At 43.8% G+C, this 19,002-nt stretch overlaps 1 protein-coding gene across 1 annotated transcript in view; it reads right to left on the reverse strand.

The window, feature by feature from the left end:
• Positions 1 to 228: 228 nt before the first annotated feature.
• BEST1 (bestrophin 1) overlaps positions 229 to 19,002 on the reverse strand; it is a 253,632-nt gene continuing 234,858 nt past the window's right edge. The window contains exons 9-10 of the mRNA XM_069223219.1: positions 7,529 to 7,680; positions 229 to 6,201 (exon numbers count right to left, since the gene is read on the reverse strand). Of these exons, the coding sequence (XP_069079320.1) occupies positions 5,076 to 6,201; positions 7,529 to 7,680 (1,278 nt within the window). The 3' untranslated portion in view covers positions 229 to 5,075. The remainder of the gene's footprint in view (positions 6,202 to 7,528; positions 7,681 to 19,002) is intronic.

Here is a 19,002-nt window from a genome sequence, read left to right on the forward strand (position 1 = left end):
CATTGACTGCGCTCTCAGACTTTAAAAGACTGTATCGAAACATCCCATCTCAGTTGCCAGAATCCCTTTCAGAGGGCTATGGGGTGCGACTTTTACTCCTGATGTCCCAGGGCCCTGTCTAAGATGGATCCTGAGCAACTGGGTCAAGCACCCTGGTTGCATTTTTGTCTCAGTGAAAGAACAGTCTAGGGCTGTCTCGGTGGGAGGGTGTGAATACAAGTTAGTGAACACAAATCATAACTTGGAGTGTGCAGCAGCAATAAATCAATGTCCTGCAAAATACTTTTATAACAAAGGTATTTTATTTCTATCTCTACTCATTCAAAGGACAGTTACGACGTTCAGACTTCAGCACATTTCACTCTAGGTCCAAAAAGGGTAAGGTCAGGTGCATTCCTCATGGCTCCTGGTGACCTATTAGTTTGTGGGCTCCTACCTGATTCCCCCACATGGCAGTACTATTCCTGGCAGCACCTCCTGGCATATGGTCTTGCTGCTCCACTGCCACACAGGGCTCTGGCCCTTACTGCATGGCAGTCCTTACAGCAGGTGTTTGTCCTGGCATATGGGGTTGAACAGTCTTTGTCCCTTTTCTGCAAGGCAGTCTTTTCCATGGAGGACCCTTCCGGCACACGTGTCACGGCAACGGTGCCACTCAGGCTTTTGCCCTTGGTGCACAGCTGTCTTTAAATATCTTCAATGCTGCCCTCTCCTGGCGATTGGGGTGTTGCTGACTCGTCTGCACATGAGTAATGCCTGATTGGTGCAGCAGCTGTCTCCTTGCACTGGAAGTTCACTTGACAGGGGTCCCCACCGGACCTTGCTCCTTCTAATGCTCTCTTCTTTCTCACAGGGCAGACTGGTCTCTGCAAACAGGCAGGACCTGGTGTTCCAGAGCAGGTGGTCTTGGGTGATGTCCCCCCCTCACCTAGCAGGCCTTGGGCCCCCCCCAGTCCTGGTCACAGGTAGAAGTCTTGCAGAACCTCCCCTCATCACACAGCCTGTCTGGTTGCTTGGCAGATTAAAATTTTTCTTCCTTTCTTATAGTCCATTTCCAGACACCAAATGTGATTTAGGGTTTGAGTCTTTGAAGTTATTTTGTTTCGGTTCTGATTCTTTTGAAGTGCACACTTCTCCTTGTAAAGACCTGTCACAGCAGAGAGACTCCAAAGCGATAATCCTCCAATGCAAGCCATGGGATTGACTAGTGTTCACACCTGGATGTCAACCACAGTGATGAGTGCATCAAAAGGTTAATCCTGAACTACCAGCCCCACTCTGATTCCCTGATAGCCCAATCTCCTTCCTAAGTTGTGTCCAGGCACCTTCCTTATGATCTCACTGAATCAAAAAGCACCCTTTAAAGTGTATTTGGGGGAAGGGGGGGGAATCGTACAAGCATGCTTGCCCTCTCCAGTGTGTCTCACCCAGCTCACAGGAATGCAGCAATAAACAAATCTGTAGAGGGGGAGAAGATGGTGGTGGTGTTGTTTTAAGAATTCCTCTACCGCGTGTCTACCAAGCAGGCCTAGGCCTCCAAAAATGGAACCCAGGGTCCTTATTGTAATGTCTCATTACGGGCACAATTTTGCTCAGTGTATATGTGCTGCCTACTGCCTAGTACTGTGGCCTCTGTGTTTTATACCACGACGTGCACTCTGCACACACATTCACTCCGCAGGCACTACTCATGAATATGTGTGCCAGTTGCAGGTACACATATTCATCATGTGCTGTGCACCACACTACACACTTCATGTACTTTACTCCTTGCAGATACACATGCACAGCAATACTTCCATGTACTGCTTTATCCCTGTACTTTATCCTTCCAAGGCACACATTCAACCAGTGCAGAGTCACCTCTCTTGACTGCAGCATTTTACATCTAACTGATGTAGGCCAACAGTGAGTTAAGCACACATCAGTGGGACTTTAAAAAGTGAGTGGGCTTTAGGCATCCCTCCAGTAACACAGGCTAAAAGGGACCTGTTCAATCCTACTGATCAATACATGGTATGTTGCCACCACTGTGCTTGTGCTCCTTAACACCTGGTGAAGTTAGTAACTGTCCACCACCATGTGGGTAAGGCTTTGGGTGCCCTTCCAGTCCAGTAAGACCACGATCTGTGAGAATGCCTTGCAACTTTAAAACTATAAACCAGTGAAAGCTCAAGCGGCTGTGTGTTTGCAAATAATACATGAACAAATGAGTGTTGTGTTGCCTGTGTGGGTTCTGGTCATCTGAGCCACTGCGTTAACAGCATGGTCTCCGAAGTAGTGCTGTGTTGAGAACATTGTCTTTTGAGGTGGGGCAGGGTTACATAGGAGGCCATGGTGCCTATTAGGATGTGCTTTGTAACACGTGAGCACAGTTGCACGAGTATCTGGAAGTAGTGTGGTATGTAGTTTTTGGGGTGAATGTGATACACTGAGCATTGGGTTTGCATGAGATCAACGGGTATTCTAATTTCAGTGGTTAATTAAAAACAATTGTAATGAGTGAAATTAATTTAAAAGTAAAACTCTATTCAATGTCTAGAAGTCCACGTTTCAGCTATCAAACAGGAAAAAAACGTTTGTAACCCATCACCTGGAATTTTCATGTAGAAAGGAATTGTGCCTCCCGAGGTACTGCTGTGGTTTCACACAGCAGCAGTACCTCAGTCACACTGGTACACTGTCTTCTGAAGGGGTGCTCCTTACCCTTGAGTTACTGTGTTACTGTGGGAGGGGGAGGGGAAACTCTCATGGGACTGTGTGTGAAGCAGTGTATCAGGAGTGCAATGTTTGGAGGTGGTGCTTGGCTAGTCCCGTTACTATGCCTCGAACAGGGTCTCTTTAAAGTTTGATATGAGCCAAATGATGAGATTAACTTCCGAAATGATGCATGTGTTTATAGACCCAGTCATGAGTACAAGTTCTTCAGATAAGGTGTTGGAGCATGTGAGATATTGCCATAAGTAGTCACCTAAAGATGGGCCACGTCACGTCTCCTGCAATACTGGTGGTGATTTTGGTGTATGTGTGAAGCAAAGTAGGAGTCCTGATGTGGAGTGTGTTTGTACGGCACTGTGTCGAGTGTACAGTGTCTCCTGGGGTCGTTTGTAAGGCTGTAGAAGCGAGACGTGAGTAAAGTATCCCTGAGTTGGGGGTGACAGCGTGTTACGGTAGTGCTGTGGTATGTTTGATACACAGCCAGAAGAATACCAGATTGTACTGTCTGAGGTACTGTTCGTACAGTTTTCAGCTGAGCTATACTTTTAAGGTAGTCCTAATTTAAGTGCCGCGCTGAGGGTGCAGTTTAGGGAAGAAAAAAAAAAGAAATACCGTTAAACGGTGTCAGGTGTGCAGTGTTTTATTAACTGATTCTGGGTTACATGCAAGGCACCATGTGTGCAGTTCACCCTGTCGTACGGGAGCAGACAAAAGGACTATTGTTTTTTTCCTGAGGCGGTTGGGGGTTAGTTGGAGTCTTGTGGAGCACCACGTCATGTGTACATTGTGTCCTGATGTGGGAGCTGTCTTTTGTGCCCCTATCACGGAAAATACGTCTTTTGAGGTGGTGCTGTGGTACACGCTGGGCATCCACGTGAGTACTGTCTTCTGTGTTGGTGCCGTTATGTGTGAGGCACTGTCACGAGTACAGTGTCTTAAGGTGGGGCTGGATTACATGTGAGGGGATGGTGGTAGGAGTACAGTCTCTTCTATGGTTTTACTCGTCAGAGACACGGTCACAAGTACTGTCTTCTGTGCTACTGCTGTTACATGTGAGACACCGGGTCATGAACACAGTGTTTACTCAGGATGGTGGTGGTTTTAGACACTTTGTCCATCATGGTTGCACCACCATCTGTCCAGTTAGTTAGTTGTGTAACCCTCTGCCACATTTTTCCATCAAGCAGTCCTCAAAGCAGACTGCAGGAATATGCTTGGGTGTAGATCCACAGTTCAGCCCTGGTGTAGAAGAAAGACCTCCGTGACAGTGTTGTTAATAGGCTTGGCTCTGCAATGGTGGCTGTCCCATTCGTGATGCCCTTTTAATGATTATTATTTGCACTGTACTCTCTCACCTCCGTTATCGTCTCTTCTGAAGCCCAAGTGTTCGACCAAACCTGGGCTGGACCTGATGAGGCGAAATCTCCCCTCTGCAGAATTAGCTGTAACTCTGCCTGTTTACACCCAAAGCCAACACCAGCTTTATCTCTTTGATGCACATGCGGCAGTACGAAGTGTGGATGTTATGACACGCCCACTTCCCTATGTCCGAAACAACAGGCCTTAGAACATGCTTTGCTTACATATATTGTGGGTCCACTGCAGAACCGTGATGCAAGAAGAAACAACTCTATATGTACAGAAAGAGCATTTTGTCTGGCAGTTCACACAATTCATGGACCAGAATATGGAATGCCGGTGTGTCCTTCCTCTCCTCAATCTTTTGGGCTGCACTTAAGGTGTTCTGGATACTTTTCCACTTGAAGTGCAGCACTTTTCTGCCAACCACTTCTGGAGGAAGGAGAACACCTGCTGCCTCATATGGTCGACTAGGCTCTCAGGATCACCCAACTATGTCAGGAGAAGGGGGGCATGGGGTGCTTCTTGCCTGAACCAGTCAAAAACTTCCAAGGAGGGTCACCAACTACTTTAACCGCCTCCCCACCCAAATTAGCTTCTTTCTTTGATGTCCCTATTTCTGAAGTAGTAGACTGTTATATTTGGATTTATCCAGATTACGATTTCTCTTGGGAAGAGTTTGTTGGCCAGTGCCCTAATCCTGTCCACTTCTGGTCGCTGCTCTTTTAAATATATTTATAAATTCCAAGATCTTACGTCTGCAAATGCCTCTCTTGTGGTTACCACAGTCTCTAGTCCAATGGAGTTGGATTTACGCAGCACATAGCTCGTTTGGTCCTTTTCTATCATTCCAGCTTTCCCTTCACTGGACCACCGTCCAATGCTGCTGCTGACCTGCATTAACCCGAACTGTCTTTGAAGACGGGGGTGAAGCACAGTCATGGTCTGTGCGCCCAAAGAACCTCTTCGGTAGGTCATACCTCGGCCCGGATCTTCGTCTAGCATTCTGGGCCGAACCTGCACACTTTCCCTTCATCTGGCAGATTTTCGCCGGCCTCCATGATGACCTCCATCAGGCCAGAATAGTCCCCGTCTGCCAGGGAGACCCCAGAGTCTTCGGGGCACTGTGCTCCTCGCTCGTTCCTGTGGCCACTGCTAGCGCTGGGCGTCCTGGGCGCCTCCCCAGATCCTTGACTGGCCAAAGGAGAAACTGTGCTGGTATTTGTAAAGTGCGTCCGCTGCAGCAAAGGGGACGCCACGGGCGAGAAGGAGAAGGAAAAGACAGAGCTAGCAGTGGGGGTTCTTGCACTTGGGGTGTGATGGCCGCCGGCGGGATCCGGGATCAAGTTGGGTGTCAATGCTGGGTTCTCCAGGGTCAGATTGTGGTAGCGGCGGCCCAGAAGGCCCCTCTTCGGTGACAGACACAGCTGTGGCCCTCCCTGCCTCCCGGGGCTTGCGAGCTCCTCATGCGGTGGGAACCGCGGGTTGGTAACAGGTGGGGGGTGGGCGTCTTTGGCAGTGGTGTTATCTTCCACGGGCAGCACCGCGCTATCTTGCATTGTGCTTTTCTCTGTTACCCACGTGCAGTTGTCCATAGCCCCGGATACTAACGAGCTCAGGCTCCGGTCTTTTTCGCTGGTTGAGGTAGGGGACAGGTTTGCGGGACTTTCCTTGGATATGCTGGCAAGCGTGGGTGTTTTTCTGTGCCCGTGGCGCCGCGGTGGGCACACCATGGGTGCTGAGTTGATTGGTGTCTGGGGGGCACTGTAGAAGCCAGGTCTCTCGTAGAAGGGCGTGGACATGAAGGCGTCAAAGTCACGTGTGTCCGCATCGAACCCCTCAAACGGGTCTGGGCGCACCGGGGCAGAGGACGGGCCGTTGGCCATGCCACCCTTGCCCAAGCCGCAGCAGGGCACATCCTTGTATAGGTACTGTGGGAAGTGGGGCAGTGCCCCCTGCCGACGCCGCAGCAGCAGGTTCATCTTGGAACTAGAGCGGGGAAAGCTGGGGGACTGCACTCCCAGGAAGCGGCCGAGGTGCCCCAGGAAGGGCGTGGAGTGGTTAGCCTCCTCGTGCTCGTTGATCTGCTCCAGCGGCTGGAACTCCATTTCCTCCTTCTGCATGCTGCAAGAAAGACAAAGTTTGCGTTTTAGATATGGCAGTAGCATAAGACTGACTCACGAGTATTTTCCCCCCTTTTTTTCGTATTTCAAAACATCTTTGTTACGTTTTGTTTTACCGATACACACAATATAATATGCAATGCTACGTACTACAAGGCAACAATATAGTTGAATAGACAATCAGTATTATAATTACATTCTGGTTGTATATTTACGAATATGTGAGTATATTTAATAGAAGACCAAAGAATGAGAAAATATGGTTCCTGTGTGACATGGAAAGAAAGAATTGGGGAGGGGGGGGGGGTGCAGGAAGATAGAGGGGAGAAAGAAGAATTAATATAAGCATTGAATGTAGACCTGTGAGAGGGAGTTTCCCAGATACTTTTTTTTGGGGTGGAGGAACAATCATTTGCAGATACGAGTCTAGTGTGGACCTGAAGAGACTGGAAGATTTTTTATTAAAAGATTGATGATTATCAGCACTAATTATGAAACATACCCAGATATGTTATTGTAGTTCTTCCAATTAGCAAGGATTGTTTTAACCCCTCGCTGCCAGGCCTTTTCCCTCCTGTGCCGAGCCTTTTTTGGCTATTTAGGGCAGTTCTCGCTTAGGCCCTCATAACTTTTTCTCCACATAAGCTACCCATGCCAAATTTGCGTCCTTTTTCCCCCCAACATCCTAGGGATTCTAGCGGTACGCAGACTTTGTGGATTCCCCTGAAGGAGACCAAGAAATTAGCCAAAATACTGTGAACGTTTCATTTAAAAAACAAAAATGGGAAAAAAGGGCTGCTGAAGAAGGCTTGTGGTTTTTCCCCTGAAAATGGCATCACAAAATATGTGATTTGCAGCAAAGTTGGAGGTTTGCAGTGCATTGTGGTTAAGAAAATAACCCAGATGTTTAGTTTTAAGATGTGTCTAGGTCTTGTGGATTTTTCTACATGGCAGCGTCCCAAAGTCCATAAAGTGCAGCTCTCACCATTCCAAGTGGGACGATTTTGAGAGTTAGAAAAGCTCTCATGGCCCAAATGTAAAACCAAAAACCACACATACACACACACACACTAATCCCTTGTGCCTAAGTGGTCCCCACCACCCCCTGGGGCAGATCAGCTTACTAGAAATACACCAATCTGCCCCCAAGGGGAGCATAAAAGGCCTACAATAAATTTGCTCCCCCAGGGGAACGACCCTTCCCTAAGATAGTAAGTTGTTTCCTCTTTAAGTTGGCCCTGGTGCAAGGACCTAGTTGCATCCTTAGTAGGGACTCGCTGTTGGAACCATGCCTCCCCGACCCCAGTTTGTTGCAGGATGGCTGTTACCTTATATCAAATGTAGAGCCCAGGAATGAGGGCCGCTTGTACTCCGCAGTGGCAGCAGTGTATGGTGGCTGTGGGTCCGAATCGTTCCAGTACAGATCCTTCTCCAAAACTGGCAGGTTCTGATGCATTTCATCCACAGCTAGAAGTGACACCTGCAGGGATCAGAAATGGAGCGTCTTTACTGGGACCAGTACATCATCCTTGAGGTCAGAACAGGAATGTCATCTCATGTCAGCACCAACATTTTATCCCCTCCAATTAGAATTTAAATATCATCCCTCTGTGTAAACAGTACTTCAACACTTAGGCTAGAACCTGAATATCCTCCTTCATGCCAGAACCAAAATCCCCCAGAATGCATAACCTCTTAACTCAGAACTAAAATGTTACCTCTCAGGTCAGAACTTAAACATAAACTTGATTTCCCCCCTAAATCCACTTTTTTTTTCCAGAAGCTTGAGCGTGTCCTTTCAACCATCATGGGGCCATTGAAGAAGCTGGCTGGTGCCCACTTGTTGTTGCTCCATTCATATTGCTTTATATCTTCTTACCTGTGCACTCAGGAACCTTTGGCTGACACCATCTTCTTTAGATATCGCACCACACATTTTATTGACCTGCTGGAAAACATCTGAACCTCCATTGGACTATAGCGAATGACTGAGAAAATACATGAATCCTCTTAGTTGCAACTGCTATTTCAAGCCTCCTTGGGTCTGGTACTGTCTTAAGCCATAGCACCTGAAGTATGTTTGAGAAAAGCTGGTATGTGCACCACATCTCCGTTGCCCCTGCTCATCCCTATCAACCCATACTTACTCAGATAGAAGCACTACCAGCCCACAAAAACTTATTCACATCCCTCTATTCACCAGAAAAACTCCACACCACATTTCCAACTGCCACACATTTTGCCATGCTGCTCAGTGCAAACATGCAGTTGGTTTAGCAGATCTCTACTGCTTCACTCAAGAGCATTATGGACAGGCTCCAATCCTGAATTTTTCACACACATACCATTGTTTTCACAGTTGTAAGTCAAATTTGTCCAGACAAAGCAAAACAAGACACAGCACCCTAAATGTGTTAGTTTGTCAGCCTTAAGTCCTCAACTGGACTGGATTCCTCAATTGCACCTTGAGGTGGTCACTTTACTCTTAAAAAGCAAATATTCCCCTCACCCTTAATAACATAAATATAACTCATGCCTGCTTCTTCACCTATCATTATAAACTCATGCGAAACAAGTTTGCCATTCTGTACCACAATTTCACACTCCAAAAAATAAATTGTATTGTAATCATACAAGACACACCTTCCTACCTACATCTTTTGTCAAGAGCTTGTTGTTCCCTCCTACACCACATCACTCCCCTTCTGTCACCTTTTTATGTGCCCAGGACCAAAACCATACCAGTGGAATCTGCCAGTTTTACAGATAACCACAAACTCATACTGATCTCCAATCTTCTAGGACCCTCTGCTAATATAAGCAGCACGGGCAAAGCCAATAGGTCTGGCCAATGCAAGCTAGTGCAATGATTATTTGAAAAATGTTATGGCAAGCGAATGCTACAACAATAAATAAGCTTTGGCAATGTAAATGGGACTGGCTTATGCATGAAATTGCCTATTGTGACATTGATGGGTTTAGGCACTTACTAAGTCTTCGTACATTCACTCTCATTCCTCTTTGCACTGCTGCATCCATTCATCCATCTACTGACTCTTCCATTCACCCTTTGACACAACTGTAAAAAACACACACAAACTCAGCAACATATACAAGATAAATTAACAGAATACAAGTAGAAAAAATAAATAAGTCTTCGTCTAAACATGGCAGGCGTATGCGTGCAATAACATAGTGGCAAGTGTCCATCATATAGCGATATGGTATGTAGCGCCTATCATTGTTTTAAAGGTCCAGCATGGTTGCCACATTTAGAACCAAAGTGTTGGCCATCTTGGAATGGTAAGACAAGCATACACTATTGACAACAGCATTCCATAATGGTCTTTCAGTTTAGAGGATTTGGCCATGCGGGATGTAGTGCACTGCAGATCGAATGAGCGTAAGCAAGGAACTCGAGTGCACTGCTTGAAAAGTTGTAGTAGCCTCTTAGGAAAAAGAAAAAAAAAGAGGAGAAGCAAAGTGTATAAAGAGGAACTATAAAACAAGAAAACAAAAGTACTGGTTAACCAGTCTTGACATTGAAACGCCCGCATTTTTGGGTGGATGTGCAGATGTGACCAGAAACTAGTGTCTTTCACAGGGCAAGAGAGTCAATGACTGATGTGGACTGAACCATTACAGTATGCAGTACACTATCATGGAAGGAAGCAGAGTGTTAATGACAGGCTGACCAATAGCGGAAGAGAGCTTGCTCAAAGACTCTCTGAATGTCTGTATAGATATATTTTTATATATGGTTGTAAGTATTATCTAATGATTGTTTTAAATGACTAGTTCCTGGCAGACAGCTAAGCCTGTCAGCCTTCCAAAGAGGTTCTAGCAAGAATTATTATTGTGCGAATTGTCTACCCGTAAGGTTTGAGAAGTGATAACCAACACCAAAATACTTCCTCACAGCAGTAGACCATGGGATCAACATACCAATCTGTATTCTTTAATACAGAGTAATAACAATATACCCTTAGATGCCTGACTTTAACATATGCTTTTCACAATCAAGAGTCACACCTACTACTTTTATTGTAACTTTTCATTATAAACAATCAGGCCTATAACATTTATCAATGGTTTTGTGGTTGGACTGGCCTATAAGACAATTATTCAGTGCCTGATGGGCAGCTCTAACAAATCAGTGTGTGGGCTATTTTTTGGCTGTTTGTGGGTCTGTTTTATGGTCTGAAGACCGGTTTTACTGTTTTAAAAAAATTTATTATGAGAAAAACCAGAAACCAAAAGCATGAAAAGGGGAAAAAATAGCAAAGCAAATTACACAACCAACAGAAAATAAGAACCAACATAACATAATATGTCATCAGATATATACACAGAGAGGCAAAAAGCAGAAATGATCATACATTGTTTATAAAACCGATTAGATTAGAGTAGGGGGGAGCAACATGGAAAAAAGAGAAAAAGGGCTTAAAGCCAGTGTCCCAAGCAGCAGCCACACCCGTCATCCAGAGCCCGACTGGGTCCCAAATCCGGTTCAGCCTCCTCCGACGAGGTTCGCTCTCTAGAAGTGCCATTTCAAGCATACTAGTGTTTAAAAATTCCCTCCACCAAATCCAAGGGTGAGGAGGCTCTACTAGAAAGCCAGAAACGTGCCAGGACCAATCTGGCCAAGGAGATTGGAAAAAAAATATAAACCTGCTAAATAGTCCCAATATGATCAACTCTGAGTTAAACATAGCCCTGAAGTCAGATATACTGTATGTCTTACAAAAACAAAATCCCAGAACAGACGCAGTGTAGGGCAAGATGGAAAAACATGGACCACTTTGGCCGCTCCATCCTATGCTGAAAACAGCGATCTTTCGCCCTTAACTTCATAACCAAAAGGCGTTTAATACAAATCACTGATGAATTTAAAAATGATGCACCTTAATAAGAAACGCATTCAATGCCAACTGTACCAATATTTTTTTACGCCACAGATCACCCGCCATTACTTTCAGTATTGAGAGGTTGACTCCCCCTATTTGCACTTAACTGGAATGAGTTGACAGAATGATCATGAGAACAAAAATATATTGACTCGAAGACCAGCCCAATATTTCTATTCATTGGAGCTTTACTTATAAGCTTCTGTAAGGGATTATTAAAGCAATTTAGCTCACCTTTCCTGCAGCTAGACAAAAAATGCTGTAGTTGAAGATGTCTAAAAAACAGGTATAAGGAAGCGAGAACTTTTTGCTGTAAATCCTCAAACGAGAGAAGAACATCTCCCCCAAACCGTTGGCCTAGAGTGAGGAGAGTATCCTTCTCCCAATTCGCCTGAAATATGTTAATGGTACAGGTAGGTAGATTAGGATTTTATAGCCTAAATATCTAAGCTGGTTCAGTAGGGTGAGATCAGGAAATATACGCTTAAAAGATGAAAACATTTTAACATATTAAAATGAGTTCTGTTAAAGTACATTGTATCCACAACACCAGGGACAAATGATACGCCTAATGGAAGAAAATCAGCAAACATTTGCCCTTGTTCATACACCCCCCCAACCCCCAGGCCAAACGAAGCAGTGAAAAAAACCAGCAGGCTAATAATAAAACTGCAAAACCCGGAGCGGGAGCCCACCATTCTCCTTGGGCTGCTGTAAAAACTGAATCTTGCAGCAGGGCTTCTTATAGCACCATATGAACTTCTGCCACGAAAACTCAACCTTTATAAAAAAAAAGAACATAGAAATACAGCGAAAGAGGTAAAGGTATCACGGGAGAATGATTACCTTAATGAGGTTACAGCGGCCGATCAGACCCAAATGTAAACGGTTCTAATTGGTAAAAATCTTAACTGTATGTTGAAAAAGCTTCCCATAGTTGTTCTTCACAATCGCCGCAGTGTTAACAGATAAGGTAACCCATAGAAACACCGCAATCTGTACCCACCTTTCGTCTGACCCAGGAGGAGTCACATTAGACAATGCCTAACTCTTCAGAATTCAACTCATACCTAAAGACTACCCAATTGACTGAGCTTCTGACACTCCAGCCCTTAAGCCACTGACCGGGGTAGATATTAACACAGTCACATTGTCAGCTTAGACCAATACCTCGACTTTATACTGATGTATTCTCAAAGGCTGTATCTCCTCATCCTGCTTAAGAGATTGTATAAAAGGCTCTATATATAAAGTGAAAAGCTGAGGATAAAGAGAGCACCACGAGAAATACAAATAGGATCAGAAAGCGTGCCAGAACAGTGTATTATTGCTTTTTTGGCTGGAATAAAGATAGCAAACTTTGGAGACAAAGAAAGGACCTAAACCAGTGGCTCCATGATCCCCCAAAGGCGTCGAGAAGAATCACGCCCATGGGCCCCTCATCACAAGAAGCCGTCTCCAAAGTCTTAATTGCTGTATTAACATGAGATGTTGTGTCCTGGTCTGGAATAAAGCTGTGCTGGATAGGGACGGCCAGCTCAGAGATAAATATAGACAATCAATTGGCAAGAACACGTGTAGATCTTGGAATCCACATTGATCAGGGAGATTGAGAGATATGCAAAACAAGCAGTTGGATTTTTACCTTTTTGGGGGGAAAATAACTATATTAGTCTCTTAGGATTCAGGGACATGATCCAGTGAGTGAAAATAATTGAACAGATCTGTAAGTACCGGGGCAAAAAGGTAGAATAAAACTCCAATGGACTCTGATCTGGATCAGTGCTTTCTTTTTAGCATGAGAACCAGTACCATTTTGCACCTTCAAAAGAGTTATAGGTGCTTCCAATTTGGAACGCTTCGTATGACTCGCCTTATAATGAAAAAAACACCCCACAAATTGGAGAATGTCCTCGACGGAGGAAAAACAATCCTCTCAATGCAAATCTTGGTAGAAGCGTTGAACGATGTCTCTAATAGCCGTGGGGTCAGCTACCAGCTCCCCGTTCTCACCCCCCATCTGCTGAATCATGTTAAATCTAGATCCGTCCCTTACTCTAAAAGAGAGAATTTGCCCCATTTCTGCACTATTCTCAAAACTACCCATTTACCTGACTCGGCCATTTTTAACCACCTGATCCCAAATTTGCTTCAGAAGAGAAGCCCTGAGGGAGATAGACTGCTTCAAAAGCCGCTCAGCCCGAGGCCTGTCCTTTGTGATGATGCTACAAGCCAGGTTAGATTCTAAAAAGCTAAGAGTCAGACGAGCCGCTCTCATCCACCGTAACCATCCTCTGCTGGTGGGAAGCAAATTGACGAGTTTGTCCCAAACACGAAGCCTTAAGGGTGGATGTTAACCTCCAAAAACACTTGCAAATGAAAACTCACGAAGCTGACATACACCTCTTCATGCAGTAATTTTTGTTCATATGTCCACCCCTGAGGCCCCGATACCTGAATAGTCTCATTGGGTTGAACAAACAAAGAGTTATGATCAGTTAAAACCAATGGATTAAGTACCAACTTTGAAGGTGAGATCAGCGTTTTGCTGACCAGAAACATATCTAACCATGCAGGGTTGTGAACTTTAATAAAATATCTACTTGTCCATGGTGCAGGTTGCATCTTAAATATACTTATCATGTAAAAAAAATCGACTTGTCCCTTTGGTGCCATGTAGTGGGGCGACAAAGTATGGCAGAAATCTCATTATGTAAGAGCCTTGATAATAGCCTCTCTGATTATACCAGGACTATAGTAGGGCTTGAATACTTGCAATTTCAATCTCTACAATAGCAATTTACTTATTTTATCACCTTTGCGCAGATCTACATACTGGGGCAGACTGGAGGAAGCAGTAAGCAGTAGTTCTAGGGCTGGAATGCCTTTGAGTCTGCAAACCGACTACTTGCCTATTTTAAGAGTTTTCAACCCTGACAGTGGCAGAAGTAGAAGTTCCTCCAGGGCCGGGAAAAAAGTGGGTGGAGGGAAAGAAAACTTGTAGATGCTCAATAGATTTTAACATGCATATTTGCTCTTGCTAAAATACAGCTCACAAATATTTTCTAGGAGTAGGATTTCCTGGTCTACTTCCGTAAGTTCTTGTGAATTCATGAAAGCCACTAATTCAAAGACATATATCATGGGTGCACTTTTGTGACTTTCTTTAAGAATTGGGTCCCTAATTAGGTCTGTCATTAGCTAAGACATTTTGTTTTTATTTCTCTCTCTATCTATTGCCTGGCCTTACTGTGAGTGATCTCGTTCTACTCTTACACAAGGAGCATTTTGGCACACAAAGTAGTTTTGTTCCATGCCATGAACTACTGTGGAAATCAGTGGCATAACGAAACTAGAGGCCCCCCTGCAAAGAACATGGAGGGGGCCACCCTCCAGTCTCACTTAGGGCAGGTGTTATGCTGACGGGGCCCCTTTGAGGTATCCCCCTGCACCACAAGAGCTGCAGGGGGCTTTGTTACGCCACTGGTGGCAATGTGTGCCCTTTGAGACCAAAATTTTTTTGTTGCTTTTTGCCAGTGTTCGTTACAATGGTAAGAGCCTGGCAGCTCCCACAACAATAAAGTGTTACAAAACCCATGTCAAAACAAGACACGCATTGACAAAACCAAAAGACTCACAACAAATGTTGGATCGGTTAGCTTTGCCAGTGCTTGTTTGTTTTCTTACTTCCCATAATCTTGTTGAAAATGGTTACACTGATTTTCAATTAGGAATATTTTTGGGAAATTCTAGCATGCATCAACATATTCTACTAAATGACGCTTCAAAGAAATAACACCTTAACTTTCATAGTAGCAAAACGTTTTTTTTCCTACTTGCATTTTTTTTTCTGGACATTTTATTTTAAAAGCAAAGAATCAACACTCTTGCTTACAAGCATCTGCAAACATTTGCATCTAATCTGAGAGCATTTTGGGAGCATTATACTTAGCCTCATATTGTTAAACGTTTCAGACGTGTACACTTTTTTATTTTACTTGAACCACTGTAAGTATTGCAGTGTGATCTTAAAAAGTTTATTTACAGCACTCACCCTAATAAAAAATACTTTTCATTAATAAACCATAAATACAAGTTAGAACAGCATTAACTTATGGACATGTGTATTACATCAACTGCAAACAGTTACCTTCTCTGTGAACTGGCAGCCAAAGGGTTTTTGCTGCATGGGGTTGGGCCTACTTGTCCCAAGGACAAAATAAGCATGAAAACCTTTTGCCCTTGTCCCCAAACAATATATCCCGGGTGTGTGGCTATAGGAGTTCCACATCCCTGCTATGACATCTCTTTGTGGGGGGCAAACTAAAACATAAATCCCAGTTCACAAGGCCACTCAAAACGCCAAAGATCAACCAAAAGCGTATGAGGAAATTAGTTGGTAAAGAGCCCCCCAAAGTGATGCTTACCATCCCGTACCAGTCCGGCATAGACAGAATCAGAGGTCAGAGACTGAGATGAAGAATCTCTGTTAGGACACAGAGATGTTAAAATTACCACAAACGATGTGAAACACCACAAACGATAAAGGGTGGTGTCCAGAAATTATGTTCAGTCAACAGATTATCAAGGATCATTTGTTTTTGGCCCATAAACCACACAAATAGTAAAGCAAACCCTTTCCTCCTGAATAGTCGAAGCAACCAACGCCCACCCGAGTCTGCCCTCTAATGATCACCCACCCCATCCCCCCCATTTGCTATCCTGCACCAGTAACGCGACCCCTCTCTGGGCAGAGGTGAAGCATGAAGTAGACATGACTTGATAGCCAAGCTCCTCCAACAACAAGCTTTCTGCCAAAGATAAATGTGTGGCCTAAAAGCATATAATTTGCTCCTTAAAAATATACGGATCATTTTATCCCTATGCGATGACTTGACCCCATTAATGTTCCAGGATAGAACATGCAGCTGCTGGTCAGGACAACCACCATTAAAGAGTATAGGTATCACATCCCCAGATCCACGAGCTACCCCACCACCATACGGATTGAGCACACACACACGTCGAAAACACGTTGGCAGACCCAAATGACCATCATAATTCCACCGCTAGCCAGAATACTGTCAGTTTCCCTACCATTTCAACCCCAGTGCTCTGTACAAAAACAAGCAGTCCCTATCCTTCATCCCTGTGCCCCATCTCCCCCCACCCAGCACCCCTGGTTCCCATAATTGAGAACCAACTCACCCCACCCCCCATCAAGCTATGCACTACAGAAAAAGAGGGCCATTACCCCTACCATTAGCGTTTGTCAATCATTGAGACTCATAGCTGATGACTAAACAAGTGGGTTATTGTAAATTTTCATTACAAATAATCCAGCAACCTTCATCAATGGTTTCATGGAAAGACTGGCCTATAAAGCAATTATACAGTGCCTGGCGGGCTGCTCAGGCTGGTCAGTGTGTGGGCTGTTTTATGGTCTGCTGGACTGGTTTTTACTGTTTGATTCCCTGATATTAAAACAAACGCTGCTTAAAGCATGCTCAAATCATGCAACTTTGAAACATACTTATAGAGTGCCTTTACAAGTTCAAAACTGCTCCTATTTTTAAACATGGGCTTCTTTTTAGCTATCTCATTCACTAAAGGGGACACATGTTTATTTTGGTGCTCTGGCCTATTTTCTCTCTCAGTCCGACCCAGAATGGCTTGTCACCGTAACCAACTCACACCTACTGTATTGGGCATAAGCTTTACCACAAGTCAACCATCAAGTGTACTGTACTAAAATCACAAACAGTTTTTAAAACAATTAAAAAACTCAAATACTATGCTGCTATCTTCATGGTTTGTTCGGGTTCAGTCACCAACAACAAAACCATTGCCTAATGTGGTAATGCGAGATTCTGTGAAAAAAAAATATCTGCCTACGGGCTTTAGCACAGTGTAATAACAATACACCCTTAAAAGCCTAATGTCTTTAAACATGAGTTTCACAATAAGTGAGGCCTACTTGCTTTGTCATAACTTTTCATTACAAACAGATCACACCTAAGGATTCCAGCATAACCGTTCCCAGTGAACTGATAAGCTCTACAGCCATTACCATTGATTTGACATTGTATCAACCACAGGCGTACTGATTTGTGCATAAACTGGCAGTCACCAGGCATGCTGTTATAAATTTACAAATATGTACAAAAGTACAGTTGCCAATACAATATCCAAGCCCTCCTAATAGGGCCTAGCAAGAATCATCAAAGAGAAACTGTACTCTTCACGGTTTGTGAAAGTGGGTGAGTGACACCAAAACTCTTATCTAATATGGTAATCTGTGAGATTACATCTAAGCAAATACCTGTCTATAGCCTAAAACATAGTAAGAAAACAACCCACTCTTAGAGGTCAATTGGCTTTAAGAAATGCTTTTCACAAAAAAACAGGATTATTGTCTTTTTCATAATGTTTTAGAATAAACAGACCAGACCTTTGACTTCTGGTAAAACATTTCCCTGCACACCAATCAGGACTATAGCTGTTATTAAGGAGTAGAAAATATCAAATTTCGAATTACTGTACTGAGCGTAAACTCTCCCACAAGGCAACCACCAGGCATACAATTGTAAATGTGTACACTATTATGATTAGCAAAGCAAAATACTATCTCTCCTACGAGAGCCCTAAGGATTATTGTTTTTCATATCTTCTATCCCCACGGTTTGTTCTGCGAACACCAAATCCACAGTAATCTCTGAGAGCCTATGTAACAAAATACCTGCCTACAGGCTTTATCATATGGGCCAGATGTATCAAAGATCCGTTTTTCATTTCTTAAATAGCGGATTTTAAGAACTCGCTATTTAAGAAATGCAAAATGGGATGTATGAAATTTGCGATTCGGTAATAGCGATTTCTTAAGATTTGCATTCACTATTACCGAATAGCAATTAGAGAATGCGACTCCATTCATCCCTACTGGTCTGTAGGCCCATAGGTGCGAATGGTTTTGTATTTCCCAATTTGCAAATTCCAGTTAGCAATTCGCAAATTAGGTAATGCAAACCCCAGGGTGCTGGGGGCCTAAGGTATGCACCCCAAAGAAATATTTGCGGACATGTGAAGCACACACATGCCCTAGGGGCATGTGTGCTCTACATATCATTTTTAATAATGTATTTATAATGCATTTTAAAAAATTGCACATACTTACCACCAAATTGGATTTGGTGGTAATTGCATTTCCTAAATGCCCAATTCGCAATTAGGAAATACTGGATACATGTGCTTTGGAAATCGCAAATAGGAATTCTCTATTTGTGATTTCCTATTTAGAGAATCGCAATTTGTGATTCTCTAAATAGGGTCGCAACTTTAAGGAATTGCTATTATAGCGATTCCTTAAAATTGCACAGCGGATGCCTTTCATACATCTTGAAAGGCATTTTTGCATTCGCAAATGGCACCTATTGCGAATGCAAAATTGTTTGATACATCTGGCCCTTTATCTTTTACCATTGGCTTAACACAGTAATCATCACAGGCCTATCCATGGGCACATAAACTGGCAACCATCATGCATACGATTGTAGCATTACACATATGTAAAAGGATACAATTTGCAAAATATAATATAACCCCTCTCAGTAGTATCTAACAAGAATCATCACAGTGAAAACCCCCTAGGGTTTGTTAAAGTGGGTGACCAACACCAAAATCTGTGAGATTACCAGTAAGAGAAAAACTTTCAACAGTCTGTAACACAATGTGATTATAATCAACTGTTTAAGACTTAGGGTCATATTTTCAAGAAAGTGGCAGATCACTAGTGCTACGCCGCTTTTCTTGCGGCCCCTAACGCCACCATGGTAGTGCCATATTTACAATGCGGTGCACCATGGAGCATTTTAGGGGCAATAGCGTCATTTTTTTGA

Source organism: Pleurodeles waltl, chromosome 3_1 (assembly GCF_031143425.1).
Source record: "Pleurodeles waltl isolate 20211129_DDA chromosome 3_1, aPleWal1.hap1.20221129, whole genome shotgun sequence".
Classification (NCBI taxonomy): Eukaryota; Metazoa; Chordata; class Amphibia; order Caudata; family Salamandridae; genus Pleurodeles; species Pleurodeles waltl.